General features: G+C 36.4%; 1 protein-coding gene across 2 annotated transcripts in view; it reads right to left on the bottom strand.

Moving 5' to 3' along the window:
- LOC121418293 (YLP motif-containing protein 1-like) overlaps positions 1 to 16,909 on the bottom strand; it is a 52,516-nt gene that overhangs the window by 17,418 nt on the left and 18,189 nt on the right. Inside the window, exons 6-14 of one of the 2 annotated variants that reach the window (XM_041612075.1) lie at positions 13,232 to 13,408; positions 11,647 to 11,694; positions 11,031 to 11,610; positions 9,407 to 9,644; positions 8,833 to 8,952; positions 6,799 to 6,975; positions 6,349 to 6,432; positions 5,529 to 5,612; positions 4,898 to 5,002 (exon numbers count right to left, since the gene is read on the bottom strand). In XM_041612075.1, the coding sequence (XP_041468009.1) occupies positions 4,898 to 5,002; positions 5,529 to 5,612; positions 6,349 to 6,432; positions 6,799 to 6,975; positions 8,833 to 8,952; positions 9,407 to 9,644; positions 11,031 to 11,610; positions 11,647 to 11,694; positions 13,232 to 13,408 (1,613 nt within the window). Of the gene's footprint in view, positions 1 to 4,897; positions 5,003 to 5,528; positions 5,613 to 6,348; positions 6,433 to 6,798; positions 6,976 to 8,832; positions 8,953 to 9,406; positions 9,645 to 11,030; positions 11,695 to 13,231; positions 13,409 to 16,909 lie in introns of both variants that reach the window. The other variant, XM_041612073.1, reaches the window with a different exon arrangement.

Raw genomic sequence — 16,909 nt, 5'->3', positions numbered from 1 at the left:
AAATGAAAGGTGGAATCAAATCCTTTCAATTCCAAATCTGTTTCTCCGAAATCAAGAATGAAATTGAAAAAGATCTAAATTATAAAGAAACATCCAGCTTTTAGCTAAACAGGGCTGGATAATTACTCACATGTCCCCTCATCAAAGAAGCTGGGAAAGGGGTAGAAAAGCTCATCCAGACACAAGAGGGCAGCATATAACTTTCAAAAGTGCTACTAATACTATTCAAAATTGCTAACACTACCATTCAATGCTTAACAGCACAGTTCTTTATAGCATAAGCTGAATATCGTTTGTATTATTTAAGCAATCAAAAGGTTGTGTGTGGGACTATGACATTTCTTAAAAAAAAGATGTACACAGTTAAAACACCATTCTAATCCCTGGTTTGTCCATGGGTACACTAACTTGATGTTTGATCACACCCTATAAATCGTATTATTTGATGAACCAATCAGACTCACGTGAAAGAGTTGTGTTGCATTGTTAAAATCTACAGATTTAGACGACAGGTGATTTCAAGTTCAGTGTTGACCTTTTGGTGTTGGTGTTAGGTCAATTTTGACACCAAACATGAAATGAAGATGGTCCGAAAAAGTCACTCACTAGTTGATGAGATGTCAATAATTTGATGTGGATCAGTTTTACAAACTCTGAATCAGTTTTGGAGCAAGGAGAAGCAATCCAAATTTCAACACCAACATCAACACCAAGGCCAACACCGGACTTGAAATCACCCAACGTGTTAATATATGAGCCTTATATCTATTTTCTATTTAGATTCTAGCATCTTGCAGTTTGTCATTTCATAACATCACTTTTTCATTTATTACTGCTCTAGATAACTTTGCAATTAGATCTACATTAAAACAAAACAAAGTGAACATTATATGATGCACCACGCCATACACCGGGATACCGTAGTACCCCGGGGTACGGCGTTGTGCAGCGCCATCTCGTGTTGTAATAGTGTACAGTTACATTGTTGTCATGGTGATCACGGTCGTACGATCGGTGCGACAATCATGACAATGAATGGGGACAATGATCACAACGCCTATTTCCTTTCTTTGATACAATCTAATGCCAATAATAGTAAACAAATAGAATAAAGTTATCATTTGCATGCATTAATTGTTACATAAGATCACTAAAAAGAAAAAAAAAATCTGTACAAAACATTAAAATATACTTGTACACATTTTTTGGTAACCCAGGGTACAGCGCAAAAAATAAAATAAATAATTCAACAAAATGGCGGATTATTATTTGGTACCCCAGGCCCAGGGTACCATATACTGCATCATATAGAGCAGTATATGACCTCCCCAAAAAAACCCACATAGCATTTCAATCAGGGAAAAGTAAGATCTTACAGAAATGTCATCAGGCAATAATGCAGAGCAGGTATGATCCAAGTCAAACACACAAGTTCTTGATTGTTACCGGTGGGCCATGTTTGATTTCGTCACAACCAGTGCACCAATTGTAAAGAAATTTAAAATGCAAACTGATTTAGATGTAATATACATGTATTCACTATTCATCTCAAAATTCATAAGATTCAAAACCTTGTAATGAACAAAATAAAAGTATAGAAAGACTTTTTGTGCCTGAAGACTTTCTCCCTTGAATTATACCGCCCTTGTCTAGCATTACGGTTACAATATAGGTTGGCTTGATGTAGGCCACCATATTTGTTAAAAACTTTTCCCTATGCCCCTAGATGGTCACATTTACCCTACAACGGACATATGGAAACAGTCATTTAAATTTTTTTGTTGCAGCTATATACATGTGGTTTGAATAAAAAGGAATAAAATGGTAGAGAAAATGTGACTGAGGTATGAGCAACGTTAAAGGCCAATGCATTCACAATTCATTAGATCTAGAGCCTTTTCACACAAGAATCTTGAATCATCAATTGTATTACCTACGGAAGTGCTTGAAAAATCACGTAAGCTCCACCCCAAAAAAAGATGTTTTGGAGGTCAAAACTTTCAGACATAAAATTTGTATGGTAATTTGAGTGAAACTGAACTGGAATTAACCTCCTGAGTAGAATTTGAATTTGTGAATGTGATTTGTGTTCTCGATTCTAGTTTGGTTTCACACGTGCTAAAAATTTGTAATTAGAATTATTTTTCTCGGAATCATCATTTAAATTACGATGTCAATTCCATGTGAAAGGGCAGCTAGACTCATAAAACAAGTTTCGACTTTCATTCATTTTCCGTTGGTGCACCCAATCTGGATTGGAGCAAAGCCACAAGGATGCTCTTTGCAAATATCAACTTAATGATCTATTGGCTCATAATGGGTTCCATGGCATTTACTCAGATGTCAATGGCTCTGATTTGAAAATCTGCGCATGCAGCAAAACATAAGACCCAGTAACCTCCAACACAAAATAAACCAAAATCTTAATCTGAACATTATTCTGCACCAAAAAATTAATTAAAATTGTAACTCTAACCCTATGCCATGTCACGGAAGCATATGTCGTGTCGCCCATCTAAAGCCTTACATGCACTACTTCAAAATTCATCTAAATCAACAAAGTTGCTCAATTAAAAATAATTTTATGTAATGGTTGCTTACCACTTATGTAGCTGCACATGTTCAAAATACTTGACAAAGAAAAAGCCTAAAGTGGCTACATCCAGCCATAGACTTCTGATTCTTCCGATAACTAATTAGTGACTTTAAATCAACCAATTCTATTATCAGTCATTTGATACTGATATAGCTGACTTCCAAGAAATCAAATCTGATTTATATATATCTAAGTTCTCTGTATAATGAAAAACATATCAATAAAGTGAGCTAATGAATGCATTAAAATACCTGTTCATCAATACTGCAATCTGATGAAATCATGCCCCTGTTACCATGGGCAACAGGCAAAGTTGACTTGCTAAAATCTGTTCTTTTGCTGTGCAAGCAACCAGTTGCTTTTTGTTCTGAGAGAGGATACCACAAATTCAGTACGATCCGATAGCTACATGTATATTTAGAAAAAATATCGCATATATATATACGCATGTTCAGTGCACCTACTTCGCCCATCTATCGCAGACAACCCATTGGTATCGATCTCTAGATTCTACTTGTACCAAGACCAAGAGGTACTGTTGACATTTTATAAGATTTTGTTCCAAAAGAACCAAAATAGGGTAGCGATGGCTGAAGCATATCTTCCTAGATCCAAATCTCCTCTGGATTTTATAATGATCACACGATGGGTCTTTGCAGACACATGAGCCTATGGGAGGGCCTCAGTTCAATATGATTAAACAAATGATTAAAATAGATCTATCGTGTTAACTTAAGTTATGAAATACAGGAAGTAGATCTAGGCAAGAATTGATTTATATTATAGGTCTAGACTAGGCGTAGTGTTTGGCGTATTTGGCATACAAGCATCATGGACTGCTGTAATATTTGAGACAAAGTTGTTTCTTCGACTGAACCTGTCACCAACCAACCTGAACATAGTCATGTAGAGACACATTGCAGTCTACTTTAGCCTGTAGAAGCAACTAGGTTTTTCATAGCAGTTCATATCTCATATGTTCTCTAAGCTAGACCATTCACTATGCTGGATCATGATTTCATTGGCAATAGACCAATATAACAAAACATAATCTTGTGAAATATTCATAATACTAGAGAGCACTTAGGCCATGCATTATGTTAATCATGATTTTATAAATTACCGGTATGCAAAAATCCTAACTGCTTCATGGGATGCAATTTTTTTTTTTAGTTTGAATGTATTTCCAATAATGCCTTTTAAAAATCAATTATATCGCTTGATCAACACCTGTATCTGCATATTCAATAACAAAAAAAATTAAAAAATGAAAATGATATTCAACTCTCTGCATTCAAGTCATTTGTTAAAACTATACATACCTGCAAAATTTATACACCCCCTCCTAGACCCTTATATCTATTGTATTTCTAGACCAGTAGTCCAATGATAAATCATGAACCCCCCATATTCTGCCCATTCAGGCCTAGCCTCTACACTAAATATTTTTATAAGGTTAGATTTTCATTGAATGACAGTTTTGTCTCAACGTTTCAACCAAACTCGAGGAAGCTGCCATCATTAATAAGTTATACTGAACACGATTTTCATGAGTGTACAAACCTTACGGTGCTGTGGGAAGGTCCACCTTGAGCATATGTAGTCAATGTAGGATACATACAAACAATGAAGGGAAACTGAACACAAAACAATGCACGTGGGACTATCATGCTCACCATATCACCTCTATCAATTTGAAAGAAATTCTCACTTATGAAGGTTGTGGAATTTTTAATTTGGTAGCAGATTGCAGGACTTGCTCAACTAAATAAAATCATTCATTTGATGAGCATCCTAAGAATGCAATCAAAGCTCCACATCCTGCTTATTTACCATAGCACTATTACAGGTAGGGAACACAAAATGAATACATCCGGTGATGTACTCAGGACAATGATGGTGACTAAAATTTTTCCTGAAGAAATTACTCCAACTATATCTTAATCTAATCATATTATGTATATATAGTTTGGAGAAATACAAATTTATTACTAGGTCTAACATTGCATTTTAAATTAAATCATTACCATATATCAACAGACATTTACAAAATATTCCTGATAGAAAAAAAAGTGATGACTATTGAAATAAAATGGAATGAAGTCAATGGGATACTTAAAATAACAATGATGACAATAATGAATAATACTAAAGATATATACTCTAGGAAATATGACATTGCAATATAAAACAGTCTCAAGTGATGGGATTTGAAACAATAACAGGACATTTAACATGCAATATGGCAGATGATGTGATTGTTGACTGATATCCCTGCTTGATATTGTCACTTCGACTTACCTCTTCCTGGTCCTCGAATTCTTCCATCGCTTCATGCTGTTGATTCATCAGTTCCTCCATGGAAAGCCCGGTTTCCTGCTCCTCCTCCTCCTCTTCCATCTCAACCTGCAACAATGGAGTGTTTATAGGTAGATCAGGGTCCCGTCTTACAAAGAGTTGCGACTGATCCGATCAATCACAACTATGGAAAGCCAGCAAAGTCAACACATAAAATGCATGTTTGTTCAAAAAAAAATTCTAGATACGATATGAATGTATATCCATAAATTCATTGATTTCTTGACAATGGTGTATTCTCCTCTGTTTACAAAAGGACATTTTGCAAATTTCCTGTAGAAAAAAATTAGGACATTGATGGATTTCCATAGAGTTACGATTGATTGGATCAATCGTAACTTTTTGTAAGAGGGGCCCAGATCACCATCACTACTATCTTCATCATCGTGGTCATCATCATCATCATCAACATCATCATCATCACCATCATCATCACCATCATCATCATCATCACCATCATCACCATCATCATCATCAACAACATTACCATCATCATCATCACCATCATCATCATCATCATTTTGCAACCCCCTCTTATGGTGACCCAGACCTATCATCAAAAAAGGTATCTTACCTCTGGAATGGCAGCATCTTGCAACAGGGCAACAACATCTAACTTGATGTATTTCCTTGGGGCAAACTCCCAGTGCTCTATGATCTGTAATGACAAGACAATGGTTGATACTGTGTCAGCCTTCTACATCCAATCAATGTCATGAAAGATTAAAGCAATTCTAATATAAAGAATAAAAGAAACAATCTATTCACAAAATCCTTGCAGCATCTGTCCATCAGGAAGCCAACCCTATCAGCGGCGTACCCTGGATTTTCCAATAGAGGGGCAAATTTTCAGGATATTTCGTCCGCAAAATAATTGGCAAGCAAAAAAAAAGGGTCTTCAACCACAAATAAAGGATTTTGTACCAGAAAAGAAATTGACAAGCAAAAAAAAAAGGGGGCACACGTCCGTTTTCATTGCATTTTTACATTACAGTTGAATATATGCACATAGTAACTGCGCTATATAAAGGGACACATGATTATTATTACAAATTATCAATTTTCCTTCCTGTATCAATTTTCCTTCCTGCATCAGTTGTGACTCGTCGGGGGAGGGGGGGGGGCGCAGTCTGCCCCCCTGCCCTCCCCCCTTAGGTACGCTAGTGAACCCTATACCCCAGCAAAGTAAATACATGAAGGTATCCTGTGTTTTGACCCTCATTGTAGGGGAAATCACTCCTAAAAAAATTGTTAGGTTTTAGGGTAGATTGCTAAATCCAGGATGGAAGTGAGCCATTCATTCAGTGTGTGGAATTTATAGCGGAGCGATTGTCGCTGGAGCAAATGTCGTGGCACCGATTGATCGAGATTTAAAGAATCAACATTACACTTACCCTCCTGATTGATGCTTCACCTCTATTGTGGATATCTCGCTGTATGCACAGGCCTAACTCAACAAGTAATTCAGCCACATACACCTGTATAGACAAGCAAAGTAATAAGGACATACCACTCATAATAACTTACAAAATATTCTTTAAAAATCTTAAAAAGAACATGTGTACATCTTCAGGAAAGCAAATTGGCACTAATAACTCCAGGGGAAAAAAGCATGAGGTCTCGGGACAATTTTGCCCGCACAAATAATGCTCAAAAGAGCACGATTTCACAAAGATGAGTTGATTTCAATGTACCAGATCTAGATCAATGATCACAGTAATTAACCTTGATTTCAAAAGCTTTCTCATGAAATAATTGTATTGTTTGCTGCAATTACTTCCTTTTACCTGTAAAACAGCTAATGCAAATGCCATGACAAGTTCACATTCTCACAAGACAATTACCTCAAATCCCTTCGTCTTTGCATAGCTCCAGAATGGTTCAATCTTTGAGATTTTGTCATTGACGGCATCCACGATGATGAAGTCAAAGAATCCGTCTTCAATGGTCTTCTTGAACGTCTTAAGTAAGCTATTCTGGTAAATGCCTTCCATGCTGTCTTCATACTCATATTCCTGAAACTAAATTTGTCAGTTTATACAAAGGCTGTATAAATAAAAATGCAAGTTGTGGTAACTAACTTCAAATGAGTGAACACAGAATCCAATAAAATGACCACCAAAATGTCTATAATAATGATTCTGGTATAAAATGTGCAATTGCCAAGAAATAAGCAAAACAAGCATGGCATTCCAGCCTGAAATTTGGTCACTTCACAAGCAACAATAATACACAGCCCCACCTGTGTATTTCTGTGTTGGTGATCTTCAGCGTGACTATGTTTCGGCTTAGATTTCATGATTTCACAAAGATTAATGTAACTCTACCGGATATAGTTCTACAATATGGTGACATTTAACCTTGATTTTTGAATACTTTCTCAAAAATTATTGTTTTTCACAACTACATACCTGTAGCTACTTTAAAAGGGAAGTTCACCCTGAAGAAAAATTTGTTGTAAAAAATGGCAGAAAAAAATAATTAAAAAATATTGAGGAAGGTTTGAGGAAAATCCACTAAAGATTAGAATTATTAAAATTTTAAGTTTTGGATTTGTGACGTCATTTACGGGCGGCTGCCCAATATGTTATGTAATATAAAAGGCATAAATTTTATTTTTAAAATGGTTCCTGATGACTTATTTTCGTTTCTCTTCGGGTGTGAAACAATTTATACTGATGGTACAATAAAAGTCATTTTCAATTTTCTGAGAAAATGACATTTGAGTTTTTTTACCATGCGATATGTAGGAATGCTGCTAGCATATGACGTCATAAGTCACATATTTAAAATTCTAATTTTAATTCTTCGATCGATTTTTCTCAAACTTACTGCAATATTTTTTTTCTGCGATTTCACAATAACTTTTTATCAACACCATAGGGTATATGAGTGATGACGTCCCAAACAACCTTTTTGCATTTCAGCATTTTTTTATACCGAATCTCTGGGGGGGGGGAGCATGATGAAGTGCATCCATAAACTCAAATTTGGTGGGGATCGGTCCACAGGGTCCAATATGTGGTTATCTAAAATCGGTGCTAACTGGACTGAATCCAATTGTGCCGATTAACACCGACTTCATTGGCCATGGCTTGGGCCATCGTGAACTAATTAAAGGATAAGTCCACCCCAACAAAAACTTGATTTGAATAAAAAGAGAGAAATTCAGCAAGCATAACACTGAAAATTTCATCAAAATCGGATGTAAAATAAGAAATTTATGGCATTTTAAAGTTTTGCTTTATTTCACAAAATAGTTATTATGCACATCTCAGTCGGTATGCAAATGAGGAACTGATGACATCACTCACTCACTATTTCTTTTGTATTTTATTATACGAAATATGAAATATTTTTATTTTCTCGTCATTGTCATGTGAAATGAAGTTTCATTTCTCCCTGAACACGTGGAATTCCATTATTTTAACATTTTGTGCTTCAGGCAAGGAGGTCCTACTCGTCAAATTCGTAAAAATTGAAATATTGTATAATTCAAACAATAAAAACAAAAGAAGTAGTGAGTGAGTGACATCATCGACTCTCTCATTTGGATGTAACTGGCTCGTTCATATAACTATTTTGTTAAAAATAAGCAAAACTTTGAAATGTCATAACTTTCTTATTTTACATCTGATTTTGATGAAATTTTCAGCATTGAGCATGTCTGATTTTTCTCTATTGATTCAAATCAACATTTTTCTGAGGTGGACTTTAATGACAAATTTAGTGTGTGGAGGTTTTTCATCATGCTCTACTGAAATATGGTCATGAAAATGATGAAATGCACAATCAGAAAAGTGACGAGGTCACATGTCAGAACTCTAATGTTCTTCTACACCATGACAAGGCAGACAGACATATTGTACAGAACTTACCCGTTTCTTCACCATCTTGCCAGTTTCAGGATCCTTTTCCGTCTTCTCCTTCTCACTCATGAAATAGTCATCAAGACACAGCATGCGAGGACTAGGACCCCGGTTGTGGATTTCTCTGTCCTGCAAGTCAAAATAAAAGAAGGAAATTGGCAATGCATCATAAAAACCTGGTACCGCTCTAGAGAGAAGAAAGTGATCGGGAGGATGATGGGTGATTCAGTCAACATAACTAAAAATATGTTCAGTATATCACTCCTTTCTGTAATTTACTATAATCATTTCCATCGTCACTATCATGATGATAATGATGAGGATGGTGATGATGATGGTAACGGCAATGACGATGATGATAGTAACGGTTATGATGGTGATGATGGTGATGGTAACAATTATTATAATGATGATGGTGGGGATGGAGATGATGACGATGGTGATGATTGTGATGGTGATAGAGATGGCAATAATGGTGATGATGATGTTGATGATAATGAGATTGATGATGATATAAATAATAGTTGTATTTATAGGACAATTTACAAAGACGTTTCAATTATCTAATCCAAAGTCTACTCGCCTTGATGAGTTTTGCAATGTAACTTTTGCCACTTCCCGGAGGACCACGAAGGATCACACATATCTTGGCCGGACGTTTCTCCCTGTTGGGCTGATCTAGGAGGTCTGTAACAGCCACTACTTCTCTCTTCTTGGGTTTGGCAGGAGGCGGGGTTTGCTGGGGTGAGTTGGTGAACATGTCCTTTTGTCCCGGAGAGTCCCTGTAATCCTCCACCAATCTGGAAGGACCAGTCTGGTATCTGTTCAAACAAAAGATCAATAAAATGGTTAAGTCTTCTGATGTTACACATCAAAAACGTTGTTTAAAACTTTTATACAATGCTGTTTACTCTATGAACAAACAAGTTTAAAATCTGAAACAACAAAACATGGTTGCTAAATAACTATTGTAAGCTCATGTAGTGAACAGCATATGTAGATAATTTAAACAGAGTTTTTACTGAGTAATAGCAATTTGACAAAAGAACATATCACACCAAATCATAAGTATGACTAATATTCCGGTCTTATCAGGATAATGATCGTCTTGATTGATAATTGATATTTGATATCTTAATTGATATTAAATGATAGGTTTAGGCCCTCCTCCTTCATTTTCTGCAGCTCAAGATATTTTAATTTCATGTATGAGCCAGTAAAAGTACTACAAAGAAAGCATATCAAAAACTTGTTTGGCAAGCAGTATCTGAAATTTTTAAGGGGAACATCACAGATCTTCAAAATTCATTTTGATAAAAATAGACCAAACATTTATTATTTCCTTTCAACATCACATATCATGCATCATTTTATTAAAGACAGTATTAGTCCACAAAGTCTTTTGAAATGTTTAACCATTTGACTATTACTGTCAATGATTATATAACCTTTGTTCATTTCACCATTTCGAGCAAATTCATCTAGATATATTGCTGAAATTTACAAAGTAATAAAACAGCCTTCCCATATTTCAAATTGAACATGTCTATGCAAGCACTGCTCTGCAGCAAATCATCAGTAATATAATACAAGAGTGTCACTAAGGTGAGTACATAATACGCTCGCCTGTAACGCGCAAAATGCATATTTGGTCAAGCAAGAAAAGTAGAAGGTGGCGACTTCACCTTTGACCTTCTGACCTAAAAATCAATAGATTTTAGTATCATACACAACAAATGATATGAGCCTAGGTTAAGTTCAACTAAATTTAGCGCATTTACAAGGACTTAAGGGCAGGATGAAAATATGTCACTGTGCCCTTGATCTTAAAATCAATAGGCTTCCTGGGATTCATGCTGGTATCATACATACCAAATTATTTTAGGCTAGGTTAAGTCAAACTGTTTACAAGGAAAAGTGAACGGACGGACAGACAGACAGATTGATGGACGGACACCGAGCGCAATACCATAATATGTCTCGGACGGGCGTATAATAAAAATTAAATTTTATCTGAAAGATAAAAGGTGATCTCAAATGCCAATTCCATTTTAAAGACCCTCCCCCCCAAAAAAAAAGAAAGAAGATAAAATGGATCTTGGAATACTGCCCAAGAGGTCTAAAGATAGCTGGCATTCCTTGGAAAATAAATATATTCTCATAATAAATAAACAAGATGACCTGTTGTTTGATAACAAGATACTTACTTGTCACCCCTACCACGGTGTCTGTCATCCCTATCCCTGGATCTCTGAAGGTCCTGACTTCCCGCTTGTCTGGTGTTGCTGTAGGAATCAGATGGGGGTGGGGGAGGCGTGGCTGCCCAGGACTGCTTGAAGGAATCCTCCTTTGATGGAGCAGGAGGTGGTGGTGGTGGGGGCGGTGGAGAGTTGCGGTAGACACCCGACCGAGATTCTTCGGGCGGTGGAGGTGGTGGTGGCTGCGGCTCCTCCTGAAACTGTTCTGCATAGTGTTGCTGCTGTTGCTGGGTGCTGTATTGATCTTGCGGCTGAAGCTGGCCCATTTGCTGGAATGCTTGTTGTTGCTGGAATGCCATATTCATGTCCTGTTGCTGGTAATAACCCATCTGTTGTTGCATGCTGTAAGGATCAAACTGTGTTTGATCCCCAGAGTGGTAGTGTTGAGAGAACTGCTCATGCTGTTCTGTGTATGTCTGTTCTGTGTATGGCATTTCTTGTTGCTGAGTTTGCTGGGGAAGCATCGGCTGCTTTGGTGGTGAAGGTTGAGGCGGTGGCTGAGGTGGGGGTTGCGGTGAAGGTTCACGCTGTTGTTCACGATGTTGTTCACGTTGTGGTTCACGATGTTGTTCACGTTGTGGTTGAGGTGGCGCTTGTAGTATATTCACATCATCTTCATATAAAAATCATTAAAATCAAGTTGATAGAAAATTTTACACAACAAAATGTAACCACATCCCCTTCCTTCAAAGTACCAATTTGTTTTAGCAAGTTTTATGTACCATATATGAACCTAATGACCACTGACCAAGATTATCCAAATTAAATGGATCATAACTCATTCAACAGAGCAGTATCAACGGGAATTAAATATTTGTTACAATAAGGTACACTTTTTGTGTGCAGGCCTGACCTTGGTATCTCAAAGTCATTACTTTATGTCACTTCTACCTTAATGAAGTTACTGAACTTTTTACTCAGTTGGCAATGCAGGATGGACATGGTTCCTTCACAACAGCAACTAGGGGTGTGTCAAGGAGCCAGTGCTTTCTTCGGCATGCCTCACATCTCCCATCATCTTCCCCATCCAGGGGTTGTTTCATAAAGCTGTTTGTAAGTTAAGATCGACTTAAGAATGACCTGTGATCCTTTCTTGTGGTAAATAATATTCACAATGAAATGTTCATTGGTGATTATTTACGAAAGGATCACCAGTCGTTCTTAAGGTCGATCTTAACTTATCAACAGCTTTATGAAACAACCACCCGCAGTGCATACAAAGCACCCTAACTAATGTATGGAAATAGAGCTACCTTTGAAGTTGAGTTGTTGGGGGTTTCTTTTTTAATAACCCGAATGAAAACAACAAAATGTGACCAGTCACCCCAAAACCAACAATAAGTCAATTGGGTAGGTTCTCAGGAAATGGCCAAAATAGTAAAAATCTGAGAGAATAATTCTACTTAATACTATCAACATCTTAATTTGTAAAGATGAATAGGAAACAAAATACAATAGTTTCCTCGACATGAATTTTTTGTGGACTGCTTGGAAGTTTCACCAATATAGCACAGTCTGCATACATTTATCGCATGCTTGAGTGAACCCGGAAATTCAAATGTTCTTTTCTCCTTATATTTCAAAGCTCTAGCTTAGTTCTGCATTCAATTGAGTACTTGTGTGGGTAAGTGTTGATTAATTTTGACAAGTTATATATCATTTAATGCTAAGGATGTGCTTTCTCAAACTCAATGGAAACCTGGGTGACCTGTTCTTGGATTTTGGGTGGCTAGGCACAAATGATGAACAGAGGTTAACTTACACCTCTGGGCACTATCTTCATTGAGTGGAGATGCATAAAAATTATCACTAGGTACATGTATCAAGGTAAATGAATAATGATAATAATAATAATAGCCATTTATATAGCGCCATCTATCTAGAAATATTCTATTCCGGGGCTCGTTAGCTCGAGCTGCCTTTCAGCTCTCATGCATGCAAGGAATTGATCCTGCCAGGTACCCATTCACCTCACCTGGGTTGAGTGCAGCACAATGTGGATAAATTTCTTGCTGAAGGAAATTACGTCATGGCTGGAATTCGAACCAATGACCCTCTGTTTCAAAGTCAGAAGACAAATCCACTGGGCCACAATGCCCCACAACAAGATAGCAAAATTTGGAGGAAAAATTGCATTATTAAGAACTAACCTCTATCGCCATGAATATTCTCGTTAGATGTTTGAAACTCTGAAGGAAATGTAGACTCCCGTTCTCGAAGAAGTTCTGATCCAGTAATGACTTTAGCCTTTGGAACCGTCATCTGACCATGACTGTAATCAACCACATCTACAACAACTGCACTGCTCAGTAGACTTCCTATTGGCTCTACAATATGAAAGTAAAAACAAAAACAATTATCAAGTAACAGTTGATTTCTATATGGATGGAAAGTCTGTTGAATATTAAAGCTAAATGATAGTAGTTGCAGTAAAACACTAATTTCGTGAGAAAGTCTGTAAACCAAGGTTAAGTATGACTATATCATCGTGGATCTAGATCTGGTACAGTTACATAAACTGAACTTTGTGAAATCATAAAATCTAAGCTGAAATACGATCACACTGAAGATCGCCAACACAGATAGGCACACGTGGGACAGTGTATTATTATTGCTGGAATAAAGACCCGACGGAAGTGACCGAATCCACGCTTATTTTGCTTATTTCTCAGCAATTACACAATTTCTTCCAGAATCCTTTGGCACATATTTTTTATTTATACAAACAGACACTTGGGTGGTCATTATATTAGATTCTGTAAAAAGTCATTTTGAGATCGTTACCAAAACTGGAATTTACCTTTAACACCAGTTGGGGTAACAATCTGCCAGTGAGATTGAACAGAAAACAAATAAAATGACACCCATGAATGTATTGGCAAATATGTGCCAAATGATTCTGGTATAAATGTCAGGCATGATATTCCCCTCTGAAAAAAAAAAAAATCTGAAAAATAGCCAAGGGTCGCTTAGTGCTGCAAGTCAGGCGGCATGTTCGGGTTCGGTTCGGTTCGGCAGGGTTCGGCAATTTTTTTCCGAACTTTGGTTCGGTTCGGGGTTCGGCAATAAATGCCAAATTAAATTTGACATATAAAAAATAAAGATCGCCGACCTACAAACATGTAATCTCTAGGATGAACTGTCATGTATTAATTATAAATTTTGTATCTAAAAAGAATAGTTAAGATAATTGTTGAACTTTCTTTTGTTTTAATAAACAAAAATTAAGTCATTTCTACTTTCATTTTAAAATGAAAATAAAAAAAATCAAAAGAAAAAAATATTGATAACGAGAGAATCAGGACAGAAATAGAATTACAAAGATCAGAATATTTTTTTCACGATTATTTCATGTAGCTATGATCATGATCGATTACGATGTCATTGCAACGCAGCTTCTCAAATTGGAAAGTGTTGATCGGGAATGTCGAAATAGTAGACAAACAACCTCCACTCAACTGTTATTATACCGGTAAAATTCACATTCCAAAGAATATGAGTGTTTTAGAAAGTCCCTATTTCCTGAAAAGTGGTAAAATCTGGTCAATGAATTACTTTAAAAAGACAAAATATCAGTCCATTCTTGGTCCAGAAAGATCGACGCTACGTGACTTCAAACATATTTCTAACACGAAAATGAGTACATGGGACTGTACTGCGTATTTTAGTGTTGTGAAATCACTCTGCGTTGATCGTCAGAACTAAGACGGAACTGATAATTTATCATTTCAGTAATTGGCCAGATTAAACCACTTTTAAGAAAATATTGACAATGGAAAAACGTTTCAAGTTTGGAATACGAATTTTACCTGTATAATAGCAACCGAGAGCAGGTTGTTTGGACTTCCTGTTTCAACTTTCCTTACCAACCATTTCCGGAACATCGATCAGGGAACATGCGTTGATTTGGTTTGAATTTTTATCTTTTTTGTTTTTTTCACCCTCATTCCTTCATCTCTTATTTATTTATCTTTTATATTATTATGGAAATTTCAGAAGGTGGAATATATATACTTTACCATTACTTTGTCAGTCACAAGGAATTAATTTATGTCTTTTCAATTAAATGTACATCCGATTACAGCAATACGTAATTCAACTACACTTTTTTACTGAGTTAAGCTTAAAATGTCCCCACATTTTATAAGGAAAAAATATATTCATGTTTAGGCCTGGGACGATTGTTATTATTACCATTCGATTATTTCCTGGAAAAATAATTGAATGATTCGATTGTTCGTCGGGAATCACGTCTTTTAAGTCACAATAGTTGACCTACTTTATGGTGACCCCCCCCATGAAGAAATCTCCATCAAAGTCACATGTTTAGCATAAATGAGGCCCTTTTCCCCCTTCTCCATGATTTTTTATATCAAAAGAAACTTCATGAAATGAGATTAAATCTTTCAGTTTATTGTTCCAATGAAAATCTTTCCTAAATCAATACTGGTACCCTGGTATTATGCATGCATCCCTCCAAGTGCCACACCCCTGCATATAAATGAATCAGCCCCGCAGAGTCCAAAGACGTAAACAACTCATTCATGAAGTATATTCTTTGAGACTGAGCCCAGGTGGAGCATTTCACTTGAAAAATTTCATCCCTTGCCCACACCATGTCCCCGCCTCCACTTGTGGCACTGCCCACGATGCTACACATGTATTAAAAAAAAAATATTTCATTTGAAATATCTTTCAAAATTACGATTTTTTTATCATTTGAACCCACATGTATAACTGGGTCTATTTTTGGAGACTAGTCGAGAAAGTACTGGTGAAGGCGGGCGCGTGTTGGAATGTCGTTTTCATTGTGTGAGGGGGATATAAAAAAGGTTGCATTGTTCTGAAACATGAAAGAAATTCTCCGGCTCCCACCCCCTATCCTTCCCTCTCTCTTTCCCTCACACGCACACACACACAGATGGGGGAGGGGTCAATTTATTTCTGAAGTCATGACCTTTCCTGATAATAAAGGGAACCACATGCCTTCCGCTTTTTTGTTTCCCAAAGTTTCATTGGCTATCCGAAGGTCCAATCAGCTCAAGTGAGCTGGTTATGTGTTTACTTATTATTGTGCACGCACACAATGACTTATTTTGTGTATGAGGGCAAGGTCGGGTGGGATTAACATTTTCGGAGCGCTATCATGTTGGTATGTAACTGTGAATGTGATACAATCATTAATAATTTTTGAAACATTACCTCGGTAACATAATTTTTTAACCTGTAAAAAACAGCTGTCATCATTGTTTTCTTGTCATTTTATTATTATTACTCGGGTATTAGAGTTATGCCAACGTCATAATCGGGATCTGCCGAACATTCGATTAGTGTATATTTTGCTAATCGATTGGTGATTGGCGGCATGCCAATCGAACCATTCGATCAATCGATGTTTACTCCCAGTCCCAGGCCTATTCATGTTTATAAAAAACATTGAAAATGATAAAAATTTAATCAAACACAAGACCGAAACTGTCATACTTTGTCATTTACGAGGAATGAATTTATGTCTGGTTCTTTTTCTTTATTAAATACAAAATGATTAGGTCCGATTACGATCACGATCGATTACGGCAATACGTAAATACACCACACTTTTATACCGAGTTTAGCTTCAAAATGCCCCCTCATTTTATCAAGAAAAAATATATTTATGTTAATAAAATATTCTTAAGTTGATAACAGTTCAATCAAAGACGAGATGGGAGCTATCATAGTGGATTTTAAAAATATATTGAGTGGAATTCTCTTTGTACACAATCACTAACCAATATATATTTTGTTAATTTTATACTTAAATCTATGTAGTCATCGCATTCACGCAT

The sequence above is a fragment of the Lytechinus variegatus genome, chromosome 7 (assembly GCF_018143015.1).
Source record: "Lytechinus variegatus isolate NC3 chromosome 7, Lvar_3.0, whole genome shotgun sequence".
In the NCBI taxonomy this organism is placed as follows: Eukaryota; Metazoa; Echinodermata; class Echinoidea; order Temnopleuroida; family Toxopneustidae; genus Lytechinus; species Lytechinus variegatus.
Note: the sequence above shows the minus strand (reverse complement) of the source record. Positions and strands in the feature narration are given on the sequence as shown.